General features: G+C 49.4%; 2 protein-coding genes across 2 annotated transcripts in view; one reads left to right on the top strand and one right to left on the bottom strand.

The window, feature by feature from the left end:
* The window catches only part of XPO7 (exportin 7), a 53,506-nt gene extending 35,851 nt beyond the window's left edge, over window positions 1-17,655 (top strand). The window contains exons 17-28 of the mRNA XM_083514169.1: window positions 825-888; window positions 3,607-3,715; window positions 4,004-4,110; window positions 7,952-8,040; window positions 8,870-8,977; window positions 9,939-10,021; window positions 10,672-10,886; window positions 11,763-11,901; window positions 12,387-12,547; window positions 14,053-14,151; window positions 14,282-14,409; window positions 16,206-17,655. Coding sequence (XP_083370295.1) covers window positions 825-888; window positions 3,607-3,715; window positions 4,004-4,110; window positions 7,952-8,040; window positions 8,870-8,977; window positions 9,939-10,021; window positions 10,672-10,886; window positions 11,763-11,901; window positions 12,387-12,547; window positions 14,053-14,151; window positions 14,282-14,409; window positions 16,206-16,299 — 1,396 coding nt within the window. The 3' untranslated portion in view covers window positions 16,300-17,655. The remainder of the gene's footprint in view (window positions 1-824; window positions 889-3,606; window positions 3,716-4,003; window positions 4,111-7,951; window positions 8,041-8,869; window positions 8,978-9,938; window positions 10,022-10,671; window positions 10,887-11,762; window positions 11,902-12,386; window positions 12,548-14,052; window positions 14,152-14,281; window positions 14,410-16,205) is intronic.
* A 1,713-nt stretch (window positions 17,656-19,368) lies between these two features.
* PBDC1 (polysaccharide biosynthesis domain containing 1) lies at window positions 19,369-22,722 on the bottom strand. The gene is made up of 6 exons (XM_083514484.1): window positions 22,662-22,722; window positions 22,505-22,570; window positions 22,344-22,403; window positions 20,280-20,420; window positions 20,084-20,195; window positions 19,369-19,770 (listed from the first exon to the last, which is right to left on the bottom strand). The coding sequence occupies exons 1-6, from the start codon at window positions 22,695-22,697 to the stop codon at window positions 19,652-19,654; spliced, it is 534 nt and encodes a 177-aa protein (XP_083370610.1). The 5' UTR covers window positions 22,698-22,722; the 3' UTR covers window positions 19,369-19,651.

Below are 22,722 nucleotides of genomic sequence, written 5' to 3'. Positions count from 1 at the left end.
TTGTGGGGGAGGAAGGGAAAAGGAGATTGTTAGCCGCTTTGAGACTCCTTAGGGTAGTGATAAAGCGGGATATCAAATCCAAACTCTTCTTTTGCACTAGAACAGGTTAAGTTCATTTTCTTAACTCGCTTTGTATTTGTAAAGTGCAGATAAATTGGAGAAGAAGCTTAGCCTAGTTGGGTAGGTGCAACTAGGATTTTAAAAAGCAAACTATTAATCAATAATTATGAGTTGGAAGAGGACCCAGAAGTTGCCTTTTCAACTCCCAGCCCAATGCAGATTAATCTCTGCAGTCCTGACCATAACTAGGGAGCAGATCTACCACATGAATGTACTTGCAGAGCAGGTAACTTGCACACAGCAGAAGGAAGGTGAAAATCCCATGGTGGCTGTGTTCTGCCCCCACAATTGGAGGCAGCAGTGTTTCTGAAAATCCATTCCTGGAAACCACAGGAGGGGAGAGGGCTTTTGCTCAGATCCTGCTTGCCAGTTTCCCATAGGCACCTGGTTGGCCACTGTGAGAGCAGAATGCTGGACTGGATGGAACATTTGCCTGATCCAGCAGGCACTTGTCAAGTTCTTAGGGTCACTAGCCAGCCTGACCTTTGGGTCAGGGACAGAGTGTGTGAATGCAACTGCAGTCACGCTGGCTGGGGCTGATGGAAGTTGTAGTCAGAACAATGGAGAGTACCAGGTTGAGGAAACCCATCTTCCCGGGTTTGCATGAGGCTACCTTGTTGGCAGTCCCAGGAACCATCCCTTCATCCTCCCAGGGCTTTCTAACCAGTTTTTGACTGGTGCTGTTTCCTTAACATGGCTTCTACCTACAGCAGCGTTAGGAAACTGGTGAAACTCAGCGCTGTGCAGTTCATGCTGAACAATCACACGGTAAGCTTTCAGCCATCTCTGGTGCTTCACTGAGGTTGAGTGGATTTGCACGGTGAAAGGTGTCCCTGATTGTTCCTTAGGATGAAGCCTTCCTGGCCCAGGTAGCTTCTGTTCCCAAGGTCTCTGCTGAATACCTGGCAGCTCTCATGTCTCCTCTCAAGGGTTGTTGCTTGTGCTGCGCTGCCCCCTGTGGTGGCTTTTCATGCCGTGCTTCTAGATGGCAAAATTCTCCTACGTCCATGCATGAATCATCATGGGAGGCCTCTGTGCTGACAATGTGAGAGACAGGCAGAGATGGAGAGAGACTGTAACTTGAGGAATTGAGGGCAGCAGTACTAGCAGCATCTGTGCCGCCCCCTCCAATTCCCAGGCGACACCCCCAGCATTCTAGGCTCAGTTCCTCAGTTGTCTTTGTAGGTATGCCACAAATGAGTTATTCTAGATCAGTGGTTCCCAAACAATTTTGAGGTCCCACTGCTTTGGTTCCATAAGCTTATCCGCAGTGCCCCCACCCTATAAAAAACATACAGAACAGTGGTTTGCGCAGCCCAGTAAGGCAGATAATAGCACAGTAAAATTCAAAACAGTAACCATTAATTGTACATTTATCCAAAAGACAATTACCGTATTTTTCTCTCTATAACACTCACATTTTTTCTCCTAAAAAGTAAGGGGAAATGTCTGTGCGTGTTATTGAGCGAATGTGTGGTCCCTGGAGCCGACTGGCCCGAGTGCAGAGGCAAAAATCAGGCAAAAATCAGATCGCGCGCTGCAGAGAGGAGGCTGCTGCTTTCCTGCATTCTGCCTCAGGGTCTTATTGCCCACCCTCTTCTGTTTTCGGTTGCTGTGGTTACAAAGCACAGATCCACATAGATTCTCAGAATTTTTGCATTGCCCTACCCCAAACTCACCATCAAATCACATGTCTGTGGCCACAGCATGAAGCACCAAAATGATACATCCACTGTTTCATTCAGAATTTTTTTTCTTGTTTTCCTCCTCTATAAACTATGTGCGTGTTATGGTCAGGTGCGTGTTATAGAGTGAAAAATACGGTAGTTCAATTAATTAAACAAAATTGGTGAACTCGATCCAGTGATGCCAGGTTTCCAAAGCCTATCACTCATTTACGCCTCCGGTGCCCCTCTGCTGCCCTCCTGCCTCTTAGCACCCCCAGGTCATCCCCCACACTCCGGAAGGAGACGTACCACCCACCTTGGGAGCCACAGATCTAGAGGCTGGGCTACGTGTTTGAAACACGGCTGCCCTTCAAGATTGCCAGAAGCCTGCTGTTTTGTTCTTGGGCAGAACCCATTGTCTTTCCTACAAAGGTTTGTCCCCAAATCCGCATGGCACCGGAGCTCTGGGATGTCTGCTGTGACTGTTATGGACCCTCAAATCCGGCCTGCAGACCTGCCCTTCTGTTAGTCCCTTGTAAGATAATGACAACCTGAAAAAGAGAGAGAACCCTTTCAGTTTATAAAAGCCTTGTCTTTCTGCTCGCCTGGAAATGACTATTGCATCCCCAGGTAGCTAGACAGGCCCCTTAGCCCCCACTGCATGAGTTTCTAGTCTGTCTGTCATCTCCTTTGCACACACCTCTGCAACCCTGGATCTGAGATATCAAAGCATCCGAAATACAAGCAGAAGCAAGAGAGAGACCAGTTCCTCTTGCTGTGTAGAGCAGGCATCAGCAACCTTTTTCAGCCGTGGGCCGGTCCACCATCCCTCAGACCATGTGGGGGGACAGAATGTTTTTTTTTGGGGGGGGGGAATGAACGAATTCCTATGCCCCACAAATAACCCAGAGATGCATTTTTAATAAAAGCACACATTCTACTCATGTAAAAACATGCTGATTCCCAGACCGTCTGTGAGCCAGATTGAGAAGGCGATTGGGCCGCATTCGGCCCACGGTCCTTAGGCTGCCTACTCTTGGTGTAGAAAGTATGCAAAATGTTTTTTTCTAGAGTGTATGAGAGTTGCTTTGAGCCTGGGATTAAAACATTTTAAATAAACACATGCCCCCAGCCCTTGTGAAGAGAAGCGTGTCAGGATCCTTGCCTTTTCCTTTCCCATTAGAGTGTATGGCTGATGACCTCTGGAAGGTGCTAAAGGTCTGTTTTCTAGGCTTTTCTAGTCCTTTTGGTAAGGGTTTGCATAGCTTTTTGCGGTTGTTAATTTTCAGGATACAGATCGGTTCAAAGTTGCTTCGCTTGTTACTTTTACAATGCTTGGGCATTTGACTTGAGTCATCCACATTTGTCTGCTGTGCCTCACAATCTCATGGCAGCTGTGCCTTGTATGCACAGGTCCAGGCCTTTCTATGGCTGTCTAGTATTGATGATAGCATTTCAAATGCTAGCTAAAGTGCTACAAATTGTGCAAGTAAATAGTAAAAAGAGGATGTTTTGCTATGATTTCCTGTTATTCACACTTCTGTTGACCATTCAAATTGAATTTCAAAACCACACCTAAATCATGACACTTGAGTAAGTGAAAAACCCTGTGCATTGTAAGTAATCTAGTGGAGCTACAGGCACTTGACAGCTGGGATTGATGACCAAATTCTAGGCAAGCTGCCTCAACTGCCGAAAGCAGGACGAGGAAGACAGCATGCTCTTGACTGGCCAGTGTGGGCACAAGCCAGGCACAAAACCTGCCCCTTCACCCCCTGACCAGCTGCTCCTCAATAACCTAATTTTTGTTCTTCAACAGAGTGAGCACTTTTCGTTCTTGGGTATTAACAATCAGTCCAACCTGAGTGATATGAGATGTCGGACAACTTTCTACACTGCACTTGGGCGCCTCCTCATGGTGGACCTAGGTATTGCACTCTGTTCTTACGGGCCCACTAGACTTTTCTAGTCTTAACTAATTTAATTATTGGTGGGGGCAGTTAATAAGCCATCTTCCTGTAAAGCAAACAAATCTGCTAGGCTGGGGAGGGGGAATCTGAATGTTGATCTTTATCTTGTACACATTAGCACCCCAAAGTTCACTAGACGGGCTAATTGAGGAGAATTAGTTCTGCTGACGGCGACCCCAGGTTTGTGGCGTGTGTTGCTGTGCACAGGGCTGTAGAAGATAACAGTCCTTCATGCCTCTCTTCCAGGGGAGGACGAGGATCAGTATGAGCAGTTTATGCTGCCCCTCACAGCTGCCTTTGAGACGGTGGCGCAGATGTTCAGCACCAACACCTTCAATGAGCAGGAGGCAAAGGTAAGGAAGGTCCAGCTCTCGCTCTCCCAATCTTGAGCCACCTCCTCGCACAAGCCTTCAAGCCACGGAGAGCTTCTGTCGCCTGCTTGGCAAAACATTCTGGACTTCAGCTTAACCCATCAGCCAATGGCCCTGCTCACTGGGACTGATGCAAACTGGAGTCCAAAACTTGTAGTGAGCGCCTGGTTGGCAAAACCTGGCTTGAAGGCTCTCTCTCAGCTTGTGTGTGCAACCTAGAGGGCTCTTCCACATACAGTCTCTAGTGATGGCCAGCCTCCTTCAGAATCTGAAGCAGGGATTACCTGTCAGTGGAGGATGGTATCCTTTGACTTGGGCTCAAGGCAGGTCTTTTACAAATCAAGCATAGTGCATCAGGCCATTAGGAGGAGGCTTTCCCTCAACACACACACACACCTCAAATACCTGCTCCTGCCTGCTGTTGAGGCTAGACCAGAGGTCAGCCACCTTTTTCAGCCGTGGGCCGGTCCGCTGTCCCTTGGACCATGTGTGGGGCCGGACTATGTTGGGGGGGTGGGGAATGAACGAATTCCTATACCCCACAAGTAAGATGCATTTTAAATAAAAGGACACATTCTACTCATGTAAAAACACTTTGATCCCTGGACCGTCCGCAGGCCAGATTGAGAATGCAATTGGGCCGGATCTGGCCCCTGTGTCATACTAGCAACAGTTTTGGCCATACATTGACTCCAGCAAAAGGAAGGCACCAGTTAATGTCACCAGTGTCCGGGTCTTCAGAAAAATACATTCTAGCCTCCCTGGCAGTGCAATATCTGCTTGATAGCCACAGTACAAAACAATTCCAGATTCTCAGAAATGTTTGGGGTGTACAGTAGGGGTGTATGTTTGCTTTTTTAAATGTTTTTTTTTAAAAAACAAAGTGAACGAACCCCATTTGCTTTTAAGTATAAAAACAAATGGCAATTCAAAAGAATGAGTTTTAAATGGGGAAAAAGCCAATTGTTTCTTTTGGGATAAAAAATGGAAACTGTCTGGAACAGCTTGTACTGGTTGCAGGGAGCGGGAAAAGAGAGCAGTCAGGCCCTGTCTGCACCTTTTAAAGTTGCCTATAAAACAGGCCGTTTGTCCTCTCCATTTGAAATTTGGCAAGTCTGATACCATTAAAGAGTTGTAGGGTGCTTCTCAGTTTTATGTCATTTGGATGGAAAGCCCTGCAATTAGACAGCAAATGACTAGCTAGGTCTGCTACTGAAAGAAACGGGAACAAAAATGTGAGATTAACGAAGTCAAATGCACTTGCTCCTGTTCAGTAATGGAAAACAAATAACAAAACAAATGGCATTTTAAATACTGAAAACAAATACAGTGGTGCCTCGCAAGACGAAATTAATTCGTTCCGCGAGTCTTTTCGTCTTGCGATGTTTTTCGTCTTGCGAAGCATGGTCCGTCGCAACTGCGCCTCTTCAAGCGGCTTTAAGAAAAAAGCGAACAAACTCGCAAGACGTTTTCGTCTTGCGAAGCAAGCCCATAGGGAAAATCGTCTAGCGAAGCAACGCAAAAACCGAAAAACCCTTTCGTCTAGCGAGTTTTTCGTCTTGCGAGGCATTCGTCTTGCGGGGCACCACTGTAGAGTAACTAACTGAGATATGTGTCTTGTTCACCTCTTGATGTATACGCCCGGGAAAACGTTTTCTTGCCCGGGAAAACGTTGACTTAGAAGGCAATTGTGCATTTTGAGTACCTTTTAATCTTGTGCAGTGGAGGCACTCTGCTCCATCACAGGAGCCCAGGCAACCACCAGATTTACCCCCTCTGATAGTAAAGCCATACCTGCATGTTCCAATGCATCTGAGGCACTCTAGACTTCTTGAGAATCTATATCGCCAGCTCTGAGCCCACCCTTTCAAACTGTTGCCTGTATTGTCTTCACAAAGCTTATCCTTCTCCTGGGACGAACACAGAGACCAGGGTTCAGTTGCTGTGATACAACATCATCAAGGCTGCCTGGCTAAGTCACCAAGACTTGGACACCAGAGTCTGAATCCTTCTGTGCGCAAAGTGATTCAGAAGCATTTTGGCATTGCCAAAGTCGCCTGGTGAATGGCAAAGTACAGTGGTACCTCAGATTACATACACTTCAGGTTACAGACTCCGCTAACCCAGAAATAGTGCTTCAGGTTAAGAACTTTGCTTCAGGATGAGAACAGAAATTGTGCTCCGGCGGCGCAGCGGCAGCAGGAGGCCCCACTAGCTAAAGTGCTGCTGCTTCAGGTTAAGAACAGTTTCAGGTTAAGAACGGACCTCCAGAACGAGGTACACCATTCATTTGAGGTTCCCAACAAAGCGTGTCAAAGAAATAGGTTCCCCATCTTTCCCATCTCCTGATCAGAGACCTTGGGAAGTCCTGGTAAGAAGGAAGAGGTTGCATCGTGGAGGAGATGAGCTTGGCTGCCTAGCCCTACTCCACAGAGGCTGCACTCTTTGCTCCAGAGGAAGCAGGCCGTTCCTCATCTCTAGCCAGCAGAGAGAAACCTGCCCCATCTCCACTGAGTGACCGAGAACCCACCTAGGCTTAACATCCAGGAGAGTTGGGGCTATATTAGTTCCTGGCTATTTTGCTGCTGCTGGCATAAGCCAGTTGTGTGGCGAGTTCCCGCCCCCCACCAAGGATAAATAAAGACACAAGACACCATAATTTAAGGTTAAATGGGCAAATTAGGCCACAACTTTATTGAATTCAGGAATGAGAGGCATTGGCTTAGGCATTGGTCCTATCGGCTATCCGGCTCCATCCCATTTGCTGGAGACACGGGAAGGGTTAACACCATAGAGGGGGAGTCTCCTGCTGAGGCACATCAACTAGGAGCTCCCCCGGGGTCACCGCTCAGGGGCGTGCCTTTGGCCCACACCTCCGTAGGCTTCGGACAGGGCCACGCCCCCCGGAGTCCTTTATCGGACCACCCTATTGTATCCCTGACCTGTTCTTAGTGGCTATTGCATCCCTCTCCTTCCTTCCCTAATCTTGAGGGGTTTAGTTTAATGCCAATTATTCAGACTTTTTGGTTGGTCTCAGTGGCGTTGTGCTAAGCCTCCTCCTGATGGATGCTTCAGTTTGCTTGCCTTTTGGGCACAAGCCCTGCCTTGAGAGTGAGTGAGAGGGCAGGAAGAATTCCCTCTGGATACCCTCCGTCCACCACAAGGAACATTCATAGTCCCACTGTTCTTCTTTGAGTGGTATCAAATGAGACAATGGGCCTGTAGATGTCGGTGTCTGGCGACTCTCAAGGGAACTTACCACCAGTGAGATGCACGCAATGTGCTCCGTGTCTTCCCACTAATGGGGGAAGATGAGCACTGAGCTGAACTGTGTTCCGATGCTGTTGCTCAGGGAGTACAGCACAATCTCATCTTACGTGCAGTTGACTCACAATTTCAACCTTGCGTGGTTGAAAATGGGCTGGTTGAAATTGCACAGTTTATGTGCACACAAAGAGAGTTTAAGAGCTCTTTTTGCAGCGAGTTTTCCTTGCTTAATGGGCAGGTCCTGCTCAGCAGGTGGGCTCTGGGATGCTCTCGGTGGAACTCGGATGACCGGCAAGAGCATCCCAGAGCCCATGCCTTGGTAAGCAAGGTGGGTGTTTAAAAGCTTTACACCTTCTTTGGGGGCAAGGCCTGTTTGGCCTTGGTCTGGAAGGCAATGATACTTGTGCAGGGGTGGTTCCAAGGAGTGGTTTTAGTGCGCATGGTTTTGTATGTACGAACCATCCTCAGAACGTAATCCCTGCACAAGGTGTGATCATACTGTATCCATTTCTACAGTTGCTTCTTCCCCCTAACCCACACCTCTCCCTTCACACAGAGGACGTTGGTTGGCCTGGTGAGAGATTTAAGGGGGATTGCCTTTGCCTTCAACGCCAAGACCAGCTTTATGATGCTCTTCGAATGGATGTATCCTTAATCCTTATGTATGTCCCTTTACTTCTTCTTGCCACTGCTGAAAACTGCCTTGTGTGTCCTTCAACCCTTCTGATGATACTGCAGCTCAGGTGATGGGCTCTCAGCTGCTTCCCTGATCAAGAAGCAGGGCCTGTGGGCCACAGAATGCCACCTGTAGAATTCCTCTTGTCTTGACATCTGGAGACGCTGCATGACTGTGGCCAGGGAAGAGAACCCACAAATAAGGTGCAGACATAGTGGTGGCAGTGGGATCCCACCAGGATCTCAGCCAAAGGGATCCAGTAAGATAAAGGTAAAGGGACCCCTGACCATTAGGTCCAGTCGTGGCCGACTCTGGGGTTGCGGCGCTCATCTTGCTTTACTGGCCGAGGGAGCCGGCGTACAACTTCCAGGTCATGTGGCCAGCATGACTAAGCCGCTTCTGGTGAACCAGAGCAGCGCACGGAAAATGCCATTTACCTTCCTGCCAGAGTGGTACCTATTTATCTACTTGCACTGCGTGCTTTTGAACTGCTAGGTTGGCAGGAGCAGGGACTGAGCAACGGGAGCTCACCCCATCGCGGGGATTCAAACTCCCGACCTTCTGATCGACAAGCCCTAGGCTCTGTGGTTTAACCCACAGCGCCACCCGCCTCCCTCCCGTAAAGTACTCATCCACTTTTCAGGCTTATTATCTGCACCCTAATCTGGCAACATCAGATGTCTTTTGTGAGTGCCCATGCCCTCCTACCTTTAGCTAAATAACACTCTGAGTTTTAAGAACCTGAATATTTAAAGTCATCCTGGAAGCAGTGTTGCCTCCTTAACTTCTGCCTCACAGCTACCCATCCTACATGCCAATCCTGCAACGGGCAGTTGAGCTCTGGTACCACGACCCAGCCTGCACCACACCTGTGCTCAAGTTGATGGCCGAGCTGGTGCACAACAGGTAGGTGAGGGGAAGAGGATTGGAACTGCTAGGCCAGGGCTGACTTGCCTAGGAATGCAAGGGGGCCATTCTTTTATCTGCAGGGGCCTCCATATACGCCCACTGGGCTGCTTCAATCGGTGGAACTGGCACCACTACAGGTGCCACATAATACCTATTCCGCATTTGTAAGGACTCACTAGTTTAGTGTGGTGGCACATACACTTTGGAAATTCCTGCCTTTTGACACCAGGCAGGCGCCTTCATTATACTCTTTTTTTGGTGCTGGCTAAAAAAAAAAAACATTTTTGTTTAGACAAGCCTTCACAGATGTTTAGAAAGCTGGTGTGCGTTTTAATCTGTTTTTGGTTTATTGTTGTTTGAACTTTTTGAAAATCTTAAATTACGGTTGTCATTTTTTCTTACTATTATTATTACTATTTATAATAATAATAATATTGTTTTACCTTTTATGTAAACCACTTGCTTTTTTTTTACAAACAGTGTATAAATTTTATGAAATAAATCTGAATACGCAGGCTTGACAGTAACAAAGAGCAATGCAAGAAACAATCACAAGAGAACATTTAAACATTTGTTTATTTTATTTATTTATTTGGATACCACCCTTCACCCAAAGATCACAGGGCAGTTCACAACATAAAACTCACAAGAAGCTTAAGTGTAACCACAGGAACCAGGTCAGTTTTCCCTGGAAACTGCATAGAAGACCCTCAGCCCTCTGCTTGCCTCTGTTGGCAGGGGCCTCTGAAGATCTGGACAAACCAGAAGTAGTCCTTTGAGTAGCGCATACTTGTCTGTTGAATTCCACAAGAGACTGTAACAGCTTTTTATTTTCGGTGGCTTTCTAAAAGGATAGCTAAATTCATGGAGGACGGGCCTATCATTGGCCATTATATGAGCTCCAGCTCTTTTTCTCCCCATACTTCAGCCAACTCACAACTTTGTTGCTTCCTTCCAGATCCCAGAGGCTGCAGTTTGATGTCTCCTCACCCAATGGCATCCTGCTCTTCCGGGAGACGAGTAAAATGATAACTACCTATGGTAGGTCTCTTTCAAGGGAACGGGCGTCGCTTGATGGGCTGCACTAGGTTGCAGTGGATGGCCAAGGGATGCCCCACTCCGTGACTGGCCTTAAACGGGTGGGGGGAAGAGGCAGCCTGCCACATTCTCCAGTCACAGACCTCCTCTAAAGGAGCAGATCTGCTGTCTGAAGTCCTGGAGCAGGAGGGAGAAAAGACCCTGCCAAAAGGCAGGCAGGCAGGCCATGGCTCTTCCCCCAGAACTTCCTTGCCCTCTAGCACTTTTCCCAGGTCGCTGTTGATAGTCTCACTTTTTCTTCTCTAATTACATTCTGTGCTAGGTCATTCACATGAATTTTTGGATTATTTTAGAGTAGAACCAAAGCTCATAGCGAGCAGCGACACAGGGCAAACTATGCTGTTATAACGTTTAAAAACAGGAGTAAATTAAAAAGCACCTTTCTGTATCAATATAAAAATTGGTATTGGCCTCACCTCTTGTGAAGGCGACATGTTGAGAGTGAAGTAATGGTCTCCTGCACATTCAGTGTGGCTTTTTGACTTCCACTTCTCTGTTGACCTCCTGAGAATAATATACTCTGGGCTGAGGTTAAAGGGGAAATGTACTGAGCAGAGTTGAGATAACTAGCCTTTTAAAAAATGCTTTTGCAGGAAATCGCATCCTAACCTTGGGGGAGGTTCCGAAGGATCAAGTGTATGCCTTGAAGCTCAAAGGGATTTCCATCTGCTTCTCCATGTTAAAAGCTGCCCTGAGCGGCAGCTACGTCAATTTCGGTGTCTTCCGTCTGTATGGGGACGACGCACTTGATAACGCCTTGCAAACCTTCATCAAACTCCTGCTCTCCATCCCCCACAGCGACCTTCTGGTGAGCTTGTCCGCCTTACATCAGGCCCTCAAACCTTCCCCCACTTCGGGGGCACCTTGAGCAGCCTTCCACAAACTCCTCCCATAAGCGCAAGGATTATCACTAGCACAACAATACTTCTCCCCGCACAATCCTCAAACCTGCTTGAGTGTTGGAGGAGTCCCTGCAACAGATTTGCAGGCGTGCAGGGGAAGAAGGTCTGTCGCACTAGTGATAATCCTTGCACTGATGGGATCCTGGCTCAGCGCTGCTTCACATACAGCCCCTTGTTTTACTGTGCTGCCTGTGCACAAGTGTCACAGTTGGTTTGCAGTTACTCTGCGCCACAGACGGGCAACCTGCTATCAGTGTTTTCCTTCTCGGAGCTTAAGTTAAGATTCCACCTTTTTCATGCCTTTATGTATTTCCCCTCCATGTAGCTTTTGACAACCTGTGCTACAAGGTCTGCACTGAATCCTGCATGTTGCTACTAACAGGTGATTTGGGCAGTAAGGCTCATGCCCCTTGCTAGACAAAACCATGGGGTTAACATGGCGTCGTGGGATCCAAATGGGAAGTTGGTCGGTAGATGCTGAAGAACGAGGAAGTGTGCTGTGGAGAATAAAACCACAAATTCCTCCTCTTACTTACCACCTCTGTTTGCAAACACACACCTTGAAATTCTGGTGTTGAGGGTTCACAGTACATGGGCTATCAACAACCAAAAAGCTATATTTCCCCTGTTATGCTTTGAAACATACTGCTTCTGACAGCAGGGTTGCAGTGGGGTTGTATAAGCACTGTGCTGTTGCTCCCTGTAGCAGTTTTGGGACGCGCCAGGATACGACTCTTCACATCTCTCATGCCTGCATTCTCCCTTCCTTCCTTCGTTTGCAGGACTACCCTAAACTCAGCCAGTCCTATTATTCATTACTGGAAGTACTCACCCAGGACCACATGAATTTTATAGCTAGCCTGGAGCCGCACGTAATCATGTATATTCTTTCTTCCATTTCGGAAGGTCTCACAGCACTAGGTGAGTGTATCCATGTTCTCTGTGTGTCTCCTTGGATGTGTCAGGGGTGGGCAGGAGCCTGAGGAGTCGGGGGGTGTATGGGCAGACGAAGCAGGTGGGCAGGAAGATACAAGGGGCCAGTGACCTGTGGGGTGGGGTGCTTCCCTGTGAGGCAGCTGCCAGTGGTGGTGGAACAGGGGTCAGGAGGAGGAGACTGGGCAATTGAGACGCATCACAAGCCTGCAGCCCTAGGCACCTAGAGAGATAATTAAAGATACAGAACGATGGCGCCAAGCGAGCCTCCTTGGGGAGAGCGTTCCAGTAACAGGGAGCCACTGTTGAAAAGGCCCATTCTCGTGTTGCCACCCTCTAGACTTCCTGTGGAGGAGGCACACGAAGAAGGGCCTCAGGTGACGATCACAGTCAGGGTCGTTTCATATGGGGAGAGATGGTCCTTAAGGTATTGGGAGTCACCCAACTCTCCCCCTTCTTTCCTGTCTTTGTAGACACTATGGTTTGCACTGGCTGCTGCTCCTGCCTGGACCACATTGTCACCTATCTCTTCAAGCAGCTCTCCCGCAGCACCAAGAAGAGGGCTGCCCCCCTGACGCAGGAGAGCGACCGGTTCCTGCACATCATGCAGCAGCACCCAGAGATGATCCAGCAGGTAAGGGGGGGTGCAGGTAGTGGTGGCAGCCGGTGGCCTCCTTGGCTAATCCTATGACACTCATGGAAGTGAGAGCTGGACCATCAAGAAGGCTGATTGCCGAAGAATTTATGCTTTTGAATTATGGTGCTGGAGGAGACTCTTGAGAGTCCCATGGACTGCAAGAAGATCAACCCTCTCCATTCTGAAGGAAATCAGCCCTGAGTGCTCACTGGAAGGACAGATCGTGAAGCTGAGGCTCCAAGACTTTGGCCACCTTATGAGAAGAGAAGACTCCCTGGGAAAGACCCTGATGTTGGGAAAGATGGAGGGCACAAGGAGAAGGGGATGACAGAGGACGAGATGGTTGGAGAGTGTTCTCGAAGCTACCAGCATGAGTTTGACGAAACTGCGGGAGGCAGTGGAAGTCAGGAGTGCCTGGCCTGCTCTGGCCCATGGGGTCACGAAGAGTCGGACACAACTAAACAACAACAAATCCCATTCTTTAGGCAAAATGACTCCCAGAGGGACTTGCATACAATCCAAACAAGACAGTCTCTACTTACAGGTTTACAATCTTATTTTTTAAAAAAGTTCAGGAGCAGGAGGTGCCTGGTGGAGCTGGGCATCTAGCAAAGCAGATGGAACAAGCCCGGTTTCCTGTGTCTCCCACTGAGGCCATCTGGTGGAGAATGGCTGCCCCAACAGTTGAGGGGAGAGGAGACCTGATGGGGCTGGCAGCCTGTCACATCAGAGCTGATGATGCGTCTCAGCTCTCCTGAGCAAGAGGCCAGTCGGGAAGCACCTGCAACAAGATGCTAATTTGCAGCCTCCCTACTTCTTCCTTTCAGTGCAAGCTTGAAAATTATTGTGTGGCTATTCTTGTGTGCACCTGCCAAGGCTCAGTTAAGGCTACTAGACAGGGCAAGAGAGAGCCTGTGCCCCAGCCCAGCAAGGGTAGTGACTTAGCTGATGCCCATCATTACCTGTCATGCTCATCCAGGTCACACTGAACAGACTGGATGAGTCTTCTAGTGTGCTTAAAGGTAAAGGTACCCCTGCCCGTATGGGCCAGTCATGACCGACTCTGGGGTTGCGTGCTCATCTCGCTTAAGAGGCCGGAGCCAGCGCTGTCCGGAGACACTTCCGGGTCACGTGGCCAGCGTGACGAAGCTGCTCTGGCGAGCCAGCACCAGCGCAGCGCACGGAAACGCCGTTACCTTCCCGCTATAAAGCAGTACCTATTTATCTACTTGCACTTAGGGGTGCTTTCGAAATGCTAGGTGGGCAGGAGCTGGGACCGAACAACGGGAGCTCACCCCGCTGCGGGGATTCAATGGTGTGCTTAGGGATGCACATTACCATCACCCAGAGTTACGTTTCCTTGACTGACTGCCTACAAGCAGAGATGCAGCAGACCCTTCCCTCTTTAAATGGTTCCATTCAGTCCTATGTCTTTTCCCAAAAAAGTCCCTGAGATCTCTGAAGGGTGTAACAGCTAGCTTGATTTTGCTCATTCCTTCTAGATGCTATCAACAGTGTTGAATATCATCATCTTTGAGGACTGCAGGAATCAGTGGTCCATGTCTCGGCCTCTGCTTGGTTTGATACTGCTCAATGAAAAGGTAAGGCACTTCTTAGAGAGTTGTTCAACGGCTGGGACTCCTTAAAAGGAGTGCTGAGGAGATGCTGACTCGTGTCAGCACAGCCCCTTGGATAACTTAACCAGCATCCCCTCTTTTCTCCCCCTTCCAGTATTTCTCAGACCTACGGAACAGTATAGTGAACAGCCAGCCTCCAGAGAAGCAGCAAGCTATGCACCTCTGCTTTGAAAATCTCATGGAAGGCATAGAGCGTAATTTGCTCACCAAGAATCGCGATAGGTCAGTATCTCTCCTCTGCTGCAGAGAGCAGACTGCATAACAGCTGGGGATGGAAATCTCCCCTGAGGCTGCCAGCAACTCAAGGCCCTCCAGGAGCCATCGCAGGCATCAGGGGAGACTCTTTGCCTCCGGAGCTTCTCTCTGTAACGTTGCTCCACTGGAAAACATATGAGGTCATGAGCTCCTTAAGAGCTGCTTGGAATTTGCTGGGCAACACTAGTGGCTCAGACACGGGGCGGATATTAGGAATGGGGAATGTTCACAGTAACTCTTACTTGAGGGCAGAAGCAAGTACCCTGCACTTGCAAGTATTTAAAGCAGTCTTCCCCTCTGCCCCATGTGCCCTTCTCATTAAGTCCTGGCATTTCCTAATTAGCAAGGCCCTGAGCAGAAGAATATACCGTATTTTTCGCCCTATAGGACGCACTTTTTCCCCTCCAAAAATGAAGGGGGAATGTGTGTGCGTCCTATGGGGCGAATGCAGGCTTTCGCTGAAGCCTGGAGAGCGAGAGGGGTTGGTGCGCACCGACCACTCTCGCTCTCCAGGCTTCGCGCAGCTCTCCGCAAGGTGCGGGAGCCCGGCACTGGGCTCCCGCGGCTTGCGGAGAGTTGCCTGCATGCTGAAGCCTGGGCGCGCCAAGCTCAGCGCGCCCAGGCTTCACGCAGCTCTCCGCAAAGTGCGGGAGCCCGGCGCTGGGCTCCCGCGGCTTGAGGAGAGTTGCCTGTTCTGGGGGCTGGGGTCAGGGGAAGCTCGGGCTTCCCCTGCCCCAGCCCCGCGCCTGAGGGGGGGGGAAATATTTTTTTCCTTTATTTCCCCCCCAAAAAACTAGGTGCGCCTTATGGGACGGTGCGTCCTATATGGCAAAAAATATGGTAATACTTTGCAAAGCCTCTTCTGCAGGCTAAAAGTGAGCGTGCTTAACTGTCCTAAATAGATTATTTTAGGGAGGTGGGAGTGGAAAGTAGGAAATGTCAACAGCTTTCGGATGTCAGAAAGGTGGGGGAACGGTTCTTGACCAAAAGTAAGGGAGTGGACTTGGCTTCAGCCATTCCACCCCAACCTTTAGGAATGTCTTCCCAACTTGAAGAGCAGTTCAGGGATAGGACAGCCTGCCTAGGGTGGCTGTGGAAACCCATTCCAAGAATATTTTGTGGGTACCAATTAGCCCAGCTTCAGGGAATGTGTGCACACAGCTGCTATCAGCCTAACTTTCCAGCTGATTATTACAGAATTATTGTTCAAAACAGAGATTTTCAGAGAATGGGGATGTTAAAGCAAATTTAAGGGAAATATCAGAGAGGGGTAGAAGAACCTCGCAAGAAACCAGGGTCTAAAGAACCTCGCAAGAAACCAGGACACAAATGATGACCCCTGCAAGTCTTTACCAAACGCCGACTTGCCGTGCCTCAAGAAAGGGCTGTACACTTTATTTTCATTTGCTTTTCTGAAAGTGCCTTAAATGAGGTTACCAATTCACATCCCTGCAGCAAAATCGAGAGCTGTCCTTATACTTCACCGAGCAGCCTTCCAAGTGATTCTGAGAGTTCAGTTGTCAGTACAGGTGGTGACCACCTTGTGCAGGGGTTCCTCTCCCGGTCCCCACGCGTGTTGGCAGAGCGCATTTAAGTGCACCTCACCCCATTCTGCCTTCTTCCAAGGCCCACACGTTGGCGATCGCATGTCCATTGGACATGCCTAAAATGATTGCTGCCTGTATTTAATATGCTGACTTAACATCTTGGGATGGTGGATTTTGCCCGCTTTCTAACCCAGCTTTGGCTTGCCTCCTTGGCAGGTTTACACAGAACCTGTCTGCATTCCGGCGGGAGGTAAATGACTCTATGAAGAACTCCGCCTATGGGGTAAACAGCAACGACATGATGAGCTGACATCTCGCGAGGAACCTCTCTCTGGCCCGGGCCGGGGAGGTTAACTTTTCCGATGGAAAGACAAAAGGGCATTTCTGATCCCTGCTGGTCCCTGGGGCTAGGCTGCAGGAGGAAGGGGTGTTTAAAAAAAAAGTTCACCAGGGCAGAGGGGGCTCGTTTCCTTGGGGGCGGAGCAAGGGGGAGACCAGCATATTTCCCTGGGTGAATGTTGGAGAGGAACCCCAGCGTCCTGCCGCAGCCTGCCTTGTATAAACATGTACATTTTTTCATAACATTTTGAACAAGGTTTATATTGACTCAAGTTTAAAAAAAAAAAAAGTGTGACTGAAATTTTTACAGAGTTTAGTGCACCAATGCTGAAGTGAGGGTTGTATGTGAGTGAGGAAGCTGTGTCTCCTGGCCGCCTGCCGTGTTCCTGGGCAAGGGGGTGTGAAAGTGCAGAGTTATATTTAGTAACCAGTGTAGAGAGAGAGGCACAAGAAGTGTAAAATTCCAAATGTATATTTTTCTTATACATCCCTTTTGACTTGCACCATCCTACCCCAATCTTCCTTCTCCCCTCCCCACCCCTTCTCGTTAGGAACTCAAAGCCATGCCATGCTCCATGCTGTTCCGTGAGTGTCCATCCCTTCTGCCCCATCAAACTGACACAGCTCTCTTCCCGCCTGGTCCCAGCTGGCCAGACCAAGGAAGCCTGAGCTGCTCTGACCATGCCTCCCCTCCCCAGAACATTGCACCAGGCTTTTTCCCTCCGTGTGTGAACCTCCTTGTTTCTCAGCTGCTGGAAAATGCATAGAGAATCTGCTTGAGGGCCTGAGATAGTTTCTCTCCTTCCAAAAAGCAGCCTCGGTGAACTGCCTTGCCGAGCCTGGCCATGGGCTTCCTGAGGCCATCTCTGCCGCTTGTCTACACCTGTCTACAGTAGGGACTGTGGGGAGTGGGCACAGGCTTGCTACCAAGGCAGGCCCAGCATGACATGTAACTCCCCTTGAGAAAAGTCCATTCTCCCCCCCCCCCAAAAAAAAATGCTGCACCAACATCAATGTTTTTCAATATTTAAATTTACTTAAGAGAAAATAATGGGGGGAAATGACCTGTTTGCCTTGTACTTCCCCATTCTTCTTGCTGCTAGTTCTGTGCCCACCCAAGCCCAGCCCGAACCTGCCCTGGTTTCTCTTCCCAAGATAGCACCTCCTCGGTTTTTATTCTTTTTTGTTCTTTCTCCTCTGGCGACTGTGTGTTGGGTCCTTTTTGCGTGAGCAGATTGCTGGATGACTTGTAAGGGTGTTTGCTGCATACAGTGTAAGCATTGTGGCTGCAAATAAACTTCAGTGGTTTCTACTGAGCTGTGTGGAACCAGGCCAGAGTGTTACTCTTGTGTGACGTTAAATGACGGTAGTGTGCGATGACCACGAGCCAACAGGCGGGTGCTTGGGAACAAGAGCGCAAGTTCTTGGCAGCAGTCGGCAACCCTCTTAGCACCTGCTTGCTTCCTCATCCCTGCTGGAAAAATATAGTGGAGGGGCGAGAGGGGGGACGGGAGGAGAGGTGATGGTACCATAACCATCTCCAAAAGTAGCCAGGTTAAGAGGATCTCACGCGCAGCATTTGCCAACACAGTAAGGTCGCATCTTGCATGCATTCAATCTGTGCAATTTCAATGATATGCAGTTGAAGGCCGCTGATTGAACTCCTGTAACTTCAGGTGCAAGCGAGGCAGAGCTCTTAAAAGTTCTTTTTGCGCTGTGAAAACCCCAGTGCAAAAAAAGCTTTTGAGCTCTCTGGATTTCTTGGGAAGCAAAGCTTGCTAATGTGTGCATCAGTTCTGGAAGCCCTGGGACGCTTGTGCAGAGGTGGCTTCAAAGGGCTTGAGTGCACACATTTCTGCATATACACAAAACCCTTGGAACCAAACCCCCACATAAGATGCAATTGTTGCAGGGGACGACAACACTGGGCTGCTTCTCCAAACTCCTTTTTTATGCTGCATATTTCGATACTCTGGTAAGTTAGAGGAGCTGCTAGGGGAATATGTAGTAAACCTGATTTGTAGCTCTCCCCTGAACCCATCTTTTATCTCCACAGCCAACCCTTCACTTTCAGGGCTAGAGCAGATACACAATACAAAAGCTGCTCTTCAAGTTTATTTACATGCTGCTTTTAAGCCTCAACTGTCAATACCCACACTGAGGAAGCCTTTTTCTTTTATTTTGGCTCAGGCACATGCAAGGGTGGGTGCTTTAGGTACATGACAGGCACACTCATTCTAGACCAGGGTGTGGCAAGGTTTTCCTTGCCAGGACTGGGTCACTCCCGCAGAGATCGTTCCATGGGCCAGATCATGTCTGCGCAGACACGATTTCCGTTGCTGTGGAAGTGAGTCCCTGCTCCACCAGTTTAGCACAGCAGGCAGCTCGTGGATCGTTTAAACGACCTCCGTGGGCCCGCTTGTGGCCTATAGGCCACAGGTTGCCAACCCCTGTTCTAGGCAGAGGCATAGAACAGCACACCAGCATCCTACAAGATTTTTCTGAGATCACTGGTACCAATTAGCTTTTTGGGAAACATAACAGTATCCTACATAGTGTGGGTGAATATCCCTCTCAGGATACAGGGCAGCTTAGAGTGTGTGACTTGTAGCTTGGTAACCATATTTAACATGGTCGTTTGTGTTGATTACCTGTGATCATCCCACAGCTTTTAAGTTTGTTGTACAGTGGTGCCTCGCAAGACGAAAATAATCCGTTCCGTGAGTCTCTTCGTCTAGCGGTTTTTTCGTCTTGCGAAGCAACCCTATTAGCGGCTATTAAAGGCTTAGCGGCTAAAAAGCTATTAGCGGCTTAGAAAAGGGGGGGGGAGTGAAAAAAAATCGGAACACTCGCAAGACGTTTTCGTCTTGCGAAGCAAGCCCATAGGGAAATTCGTCTTGCGAAGCAGCTCAAAAACGGAAAACCCTTTCGTCTAGCGGGTTTTCCGTCTTGCGAGGCATTCGTCTTGCGGGGCACCACTGTATTCTGTGAATCAGTGAGAGAGGGTACGAAAACCAGGGACCAATTAGGACTCACCTGCTGCTGTTTTTCATTTTAGCTTTTAATGTTGAGTTCGTTTCCATAGTATTTGGACTCTTGACATTATCAGAGTCTGTTGCTTTGGCTGAGCCCACAAATGTGTCACTGTTAATCCATTATTTAGATCATTTTGGCACCTTAAACAACATTCCAGCAGCAGCTGTGGCTCTTACACCTCTGCCTCGAAACAGGAACAGTCTGCAGCTCGGCTAGAGTTGATGCTGGTGCAAAGCCATGATCCCTGTCCATTCTGAACGTGTTGCCCTTTCTGAGAGCAGAACGTCTCACCCGGAGCTAACCTCTTCTGTGGTTGAGCTGGCTTTCTTGGCACTGTTGTAGACCACACTGTTGTAGCCTTCTCGGTTGCGGGCTATTTCAATGGCGAAGAATTGGATCCTGGTTGCTGCGAAGAGAACTTTCTTTAGGATGGGCATGACACTGGGGATCTTGCTCCAGTTTCCAACGAATACACCACACTTCCCCGCAAAACAGATGCAGAACAAAGGACTGGGAGGGAGGGTGCATGTGCAGTGGGAGGGGCCGTGTTTTCCTTCATCAAGGATGCTCTTGGACTGACCAGCAAAGCCATTCTAGGCATCAGCCTCATGCAGGGGCTGGCCAAATGGCTCATGGGATCCCTTCCAACTCCACAGCTATATGACTCTTACGACCTGGCCAGAGGAAGCACAACTGAAAGCAGAAAAAAGTTACCTTACCAAATACTGTGTTCTCTTCTGTGTAACCTTTACTGCAATCCAGACGTAGAAGTGTGCCATAATTAAAGTCCTCAACTACTCCGTCAAACTGCAAGCAGAATGGACGCCATTTCTGTGTAGCAAGAGCATTCGGTTACTTCCTGCCCCGCAAGAGTCTCAAGAGCAACCAGCCTCAAGCCTCACACCCAACACAAACCTCTTTAGCAGGTTCGGATTTAAGATCCTCCGGGTCGAGCACATCAATCTTAAGATGGTTAAAGTCCTTCCTGAATTCAGTGTAGATCTGGTCGTCAGCTTTGGTAAGTTTCAGGAATTTGGGATCAACTGAAGAAATGAGCTACGCATGGGGAAAGTAGGCAAGGTTAAGTGGGAAGAACAGAAAACAGGATTGCTACCACCACTCTTTCATCCAGGCCATTAAGTAACTGAAGCAAGCTTTCTGCACATCAGCTTTGTGATGTAGGGCTCACACTCAAAGCACCTACAAAACATGGGAGGACAAGACTTAGTGACAAGACCTCAGACTCCAAGGAGCTTTGACAGTTATGTGGCCAATCCTACCAACTGTAATTGACACCAAAGTCATCAAATGCTGAAGCTGTGGGGCTAGGAAATGGTTGTCCTGTATTGCTCCCAATGCCCTCTAAGGTTGGGGGTGCCTGGCAGCTTTATGCCCTAGGTGTCCAGAGCACAAAGGCTAAACCAGAAAAAAAATATACTCCCTTTCCTGTGGAAACGGGAGCTCTTGGCCACAATGCGATGGATGCCCCACCTACATGCTCCACATATTTCTATGACCAGAGGAAGCTTATATAACAGTTCCTCAGCCACGGGACTCTGAGCTCCTCAGGGAAGAGAGGAGATATTTTGCAATTGGATTCTGTCTAACCCAGTGGGAGGGAAACTGGTGATCAGAATTAGTGGCTGGGCTCCCAAGGCCAGCCAAAAACTAGCCCTCAATTTAAACAACGAACCAGTCACTGCTGAGGATATTACCCAATGCTAGTTGAAACGCCAGCAGAAACACCAGCTCCTGAACTACCTGGAGAGCACCGCTGTCATACAAATATCAACTACCTGGATGTGGGGAATGCCCTCAAGTGTGTACACTGAATTAAAGGAGCCAAGCAAAGCGTGCTTTGCCGCAGGACTGGGACCTGGGAGACCAGGGTTCAAATCCCTGCTTGTCATGAAGCTCACTGGGAAAGCTTGGGGGTGGGCCATCACTGCCTCTCAATCTAACCTACGTGGGGCTTAAACAAAGAGGGGAGGAAAGAACCATGAGCACCACTTCGAGCTTCTTGGAGAAAAAATGGTGGTTATAAATGCAATAAATAAATGTGCTTGAACACACAGGCACTCTGTAGGCAGAAGCACAGCTCCCCGCCCCCAAATGCCTAAAACCTGCTCTAGGCAAGCAAATGGGACATTTTTGCCACTCTCCTGCCCCTTCCATTCCTCCACCTGGGAGCCTCCATGTCATCCTCCAGGGCTTGGAGGATGCACCTCTCTGCCTTGTCTTTTGACACTGGAAGCTTATGTTTCTTTGAAGTCACCTTGTTTTTATACTTGGAAGTTGCTTTTAAACAGTGGTACCATGGGTTAAGTACTTAATTCGTTCCAGAGGTCCGTTCTTAACCTGAAACTGTTCTTAACTTGAGGTACCACTGTAGCTAATGGGGCCTCCGGCTGCCGCCGCACAATTTCTGTTCTCACCCTGAAGCAAAGTTCTTAACCCGAGGTACTATTTCTGGGTTAGCGGAGTCTGTAACCTGAAGCGTCTGTAACCCGAGGTACCACTGTATTGTGTTTGAACCCACAATGGAACCTTAGGGCAAAGGGTGATTAACAAATACAGTGGTACCTCGGGGGTTACATACGCTTCAGGTTACAGACTCCACTAACCCAGAAATAGTGCTTCAGGTTAAGAACTTTGCTTCAGGATGAGAACAGAAATCGGGCTCCGGCGGCGCGGCTGCAGCAGGAGGCCCCATTAGCTAAAGTGGTGCTTCAGGTTAAGAACAGTTTCAGGTTAAGAACGGACCCCCAGAATGAATGAAGTACGGGACCAGAGATACCACTGTAAGACGAATTAATACTGAGCGGGGGCGACCGGATTTAGGGGCGATGCAGTGTCGGGTTCGTTGTCACCTCCAAAGGCAGGGCCGGCTCCCCTCCTCCTGTGGCCTAGCAAGGCAGAGGGTCCCCCCGGCGGGGAGCCCCCCTCAATTGCCCACCCCCCCCCGCCCATAGGACTCACGTTGAAGTAGACCTCGGCGTGCTGGTGGGCCTTCATGGCCCAGATCATCTCCACGGTGGGCTGCAAAGAGAAAAAGAGAGAGGGGGGAGGTCCCAGGCTGCTCCCTGTGTCCCCGCGAGGGTCCGGCCCGCCCCCCGCTCCCCCCCCTGCCCCTGGCTCACGTCGTTCCCGTAGGCCTCGGCCGGCAGCGAGAGGGCGGCGGCTGCGGCGGCGGCTTCATGGGCGCCCTGCAAGGTGGGAGAGAGAGAAAGCCGGTGAGGAAGGGGGGGGGCGACGTCGCCGCCATGGCAACCCGGCCGCCCCTTCCCCTCTTCTCACCAGCGCGGCCAGGCCGCCTCCTGCGGGCGCCGCCATCTTGGTCGCGGGGCGGGGCTGTGCG

The sequence above is a fragment of the Podarcis liolepis genome, assembly GCF_965112155.1.
Source record: "Podarcis liolepis genome assembly, chromosome: 7".
In the NCBI taxonomy this organism is placed as follows: domain Eukaryota; kingdom Metazoa; phylum Chordata; class Lepidosauria; order Squamata; family Lacertidae; genus Podarcis; species Podarcis liolepis.
Note: the sequence above shows the minus strand (reverse complement) of the source record. Positions and strands in the feature narration are given on the sequence as shown.

Coding starts and splice junctions, on each gene's coding strand:
- PBDC1 (XM_083514484.1), bottom strand. CDS start 22,697: ATGGCGGCGCCCGCAGGAGGCGGCCTGGCCGCGCTG. Junction 22,571..22,661: donor GAGGCGGCCTGGCCGCGCTG/GTGAGAAGAGGG, acceptor CCCACCTTGCAG/GGCGCCCATGAAGCCGCCGC. Junction 20,421..22,343: donor ACGCCGAGGTCTACTTCAAC/GTGAGTCCTATG, acceptor CCCCATGCGTAG/CTCATTTCTTCAGTTGATCC.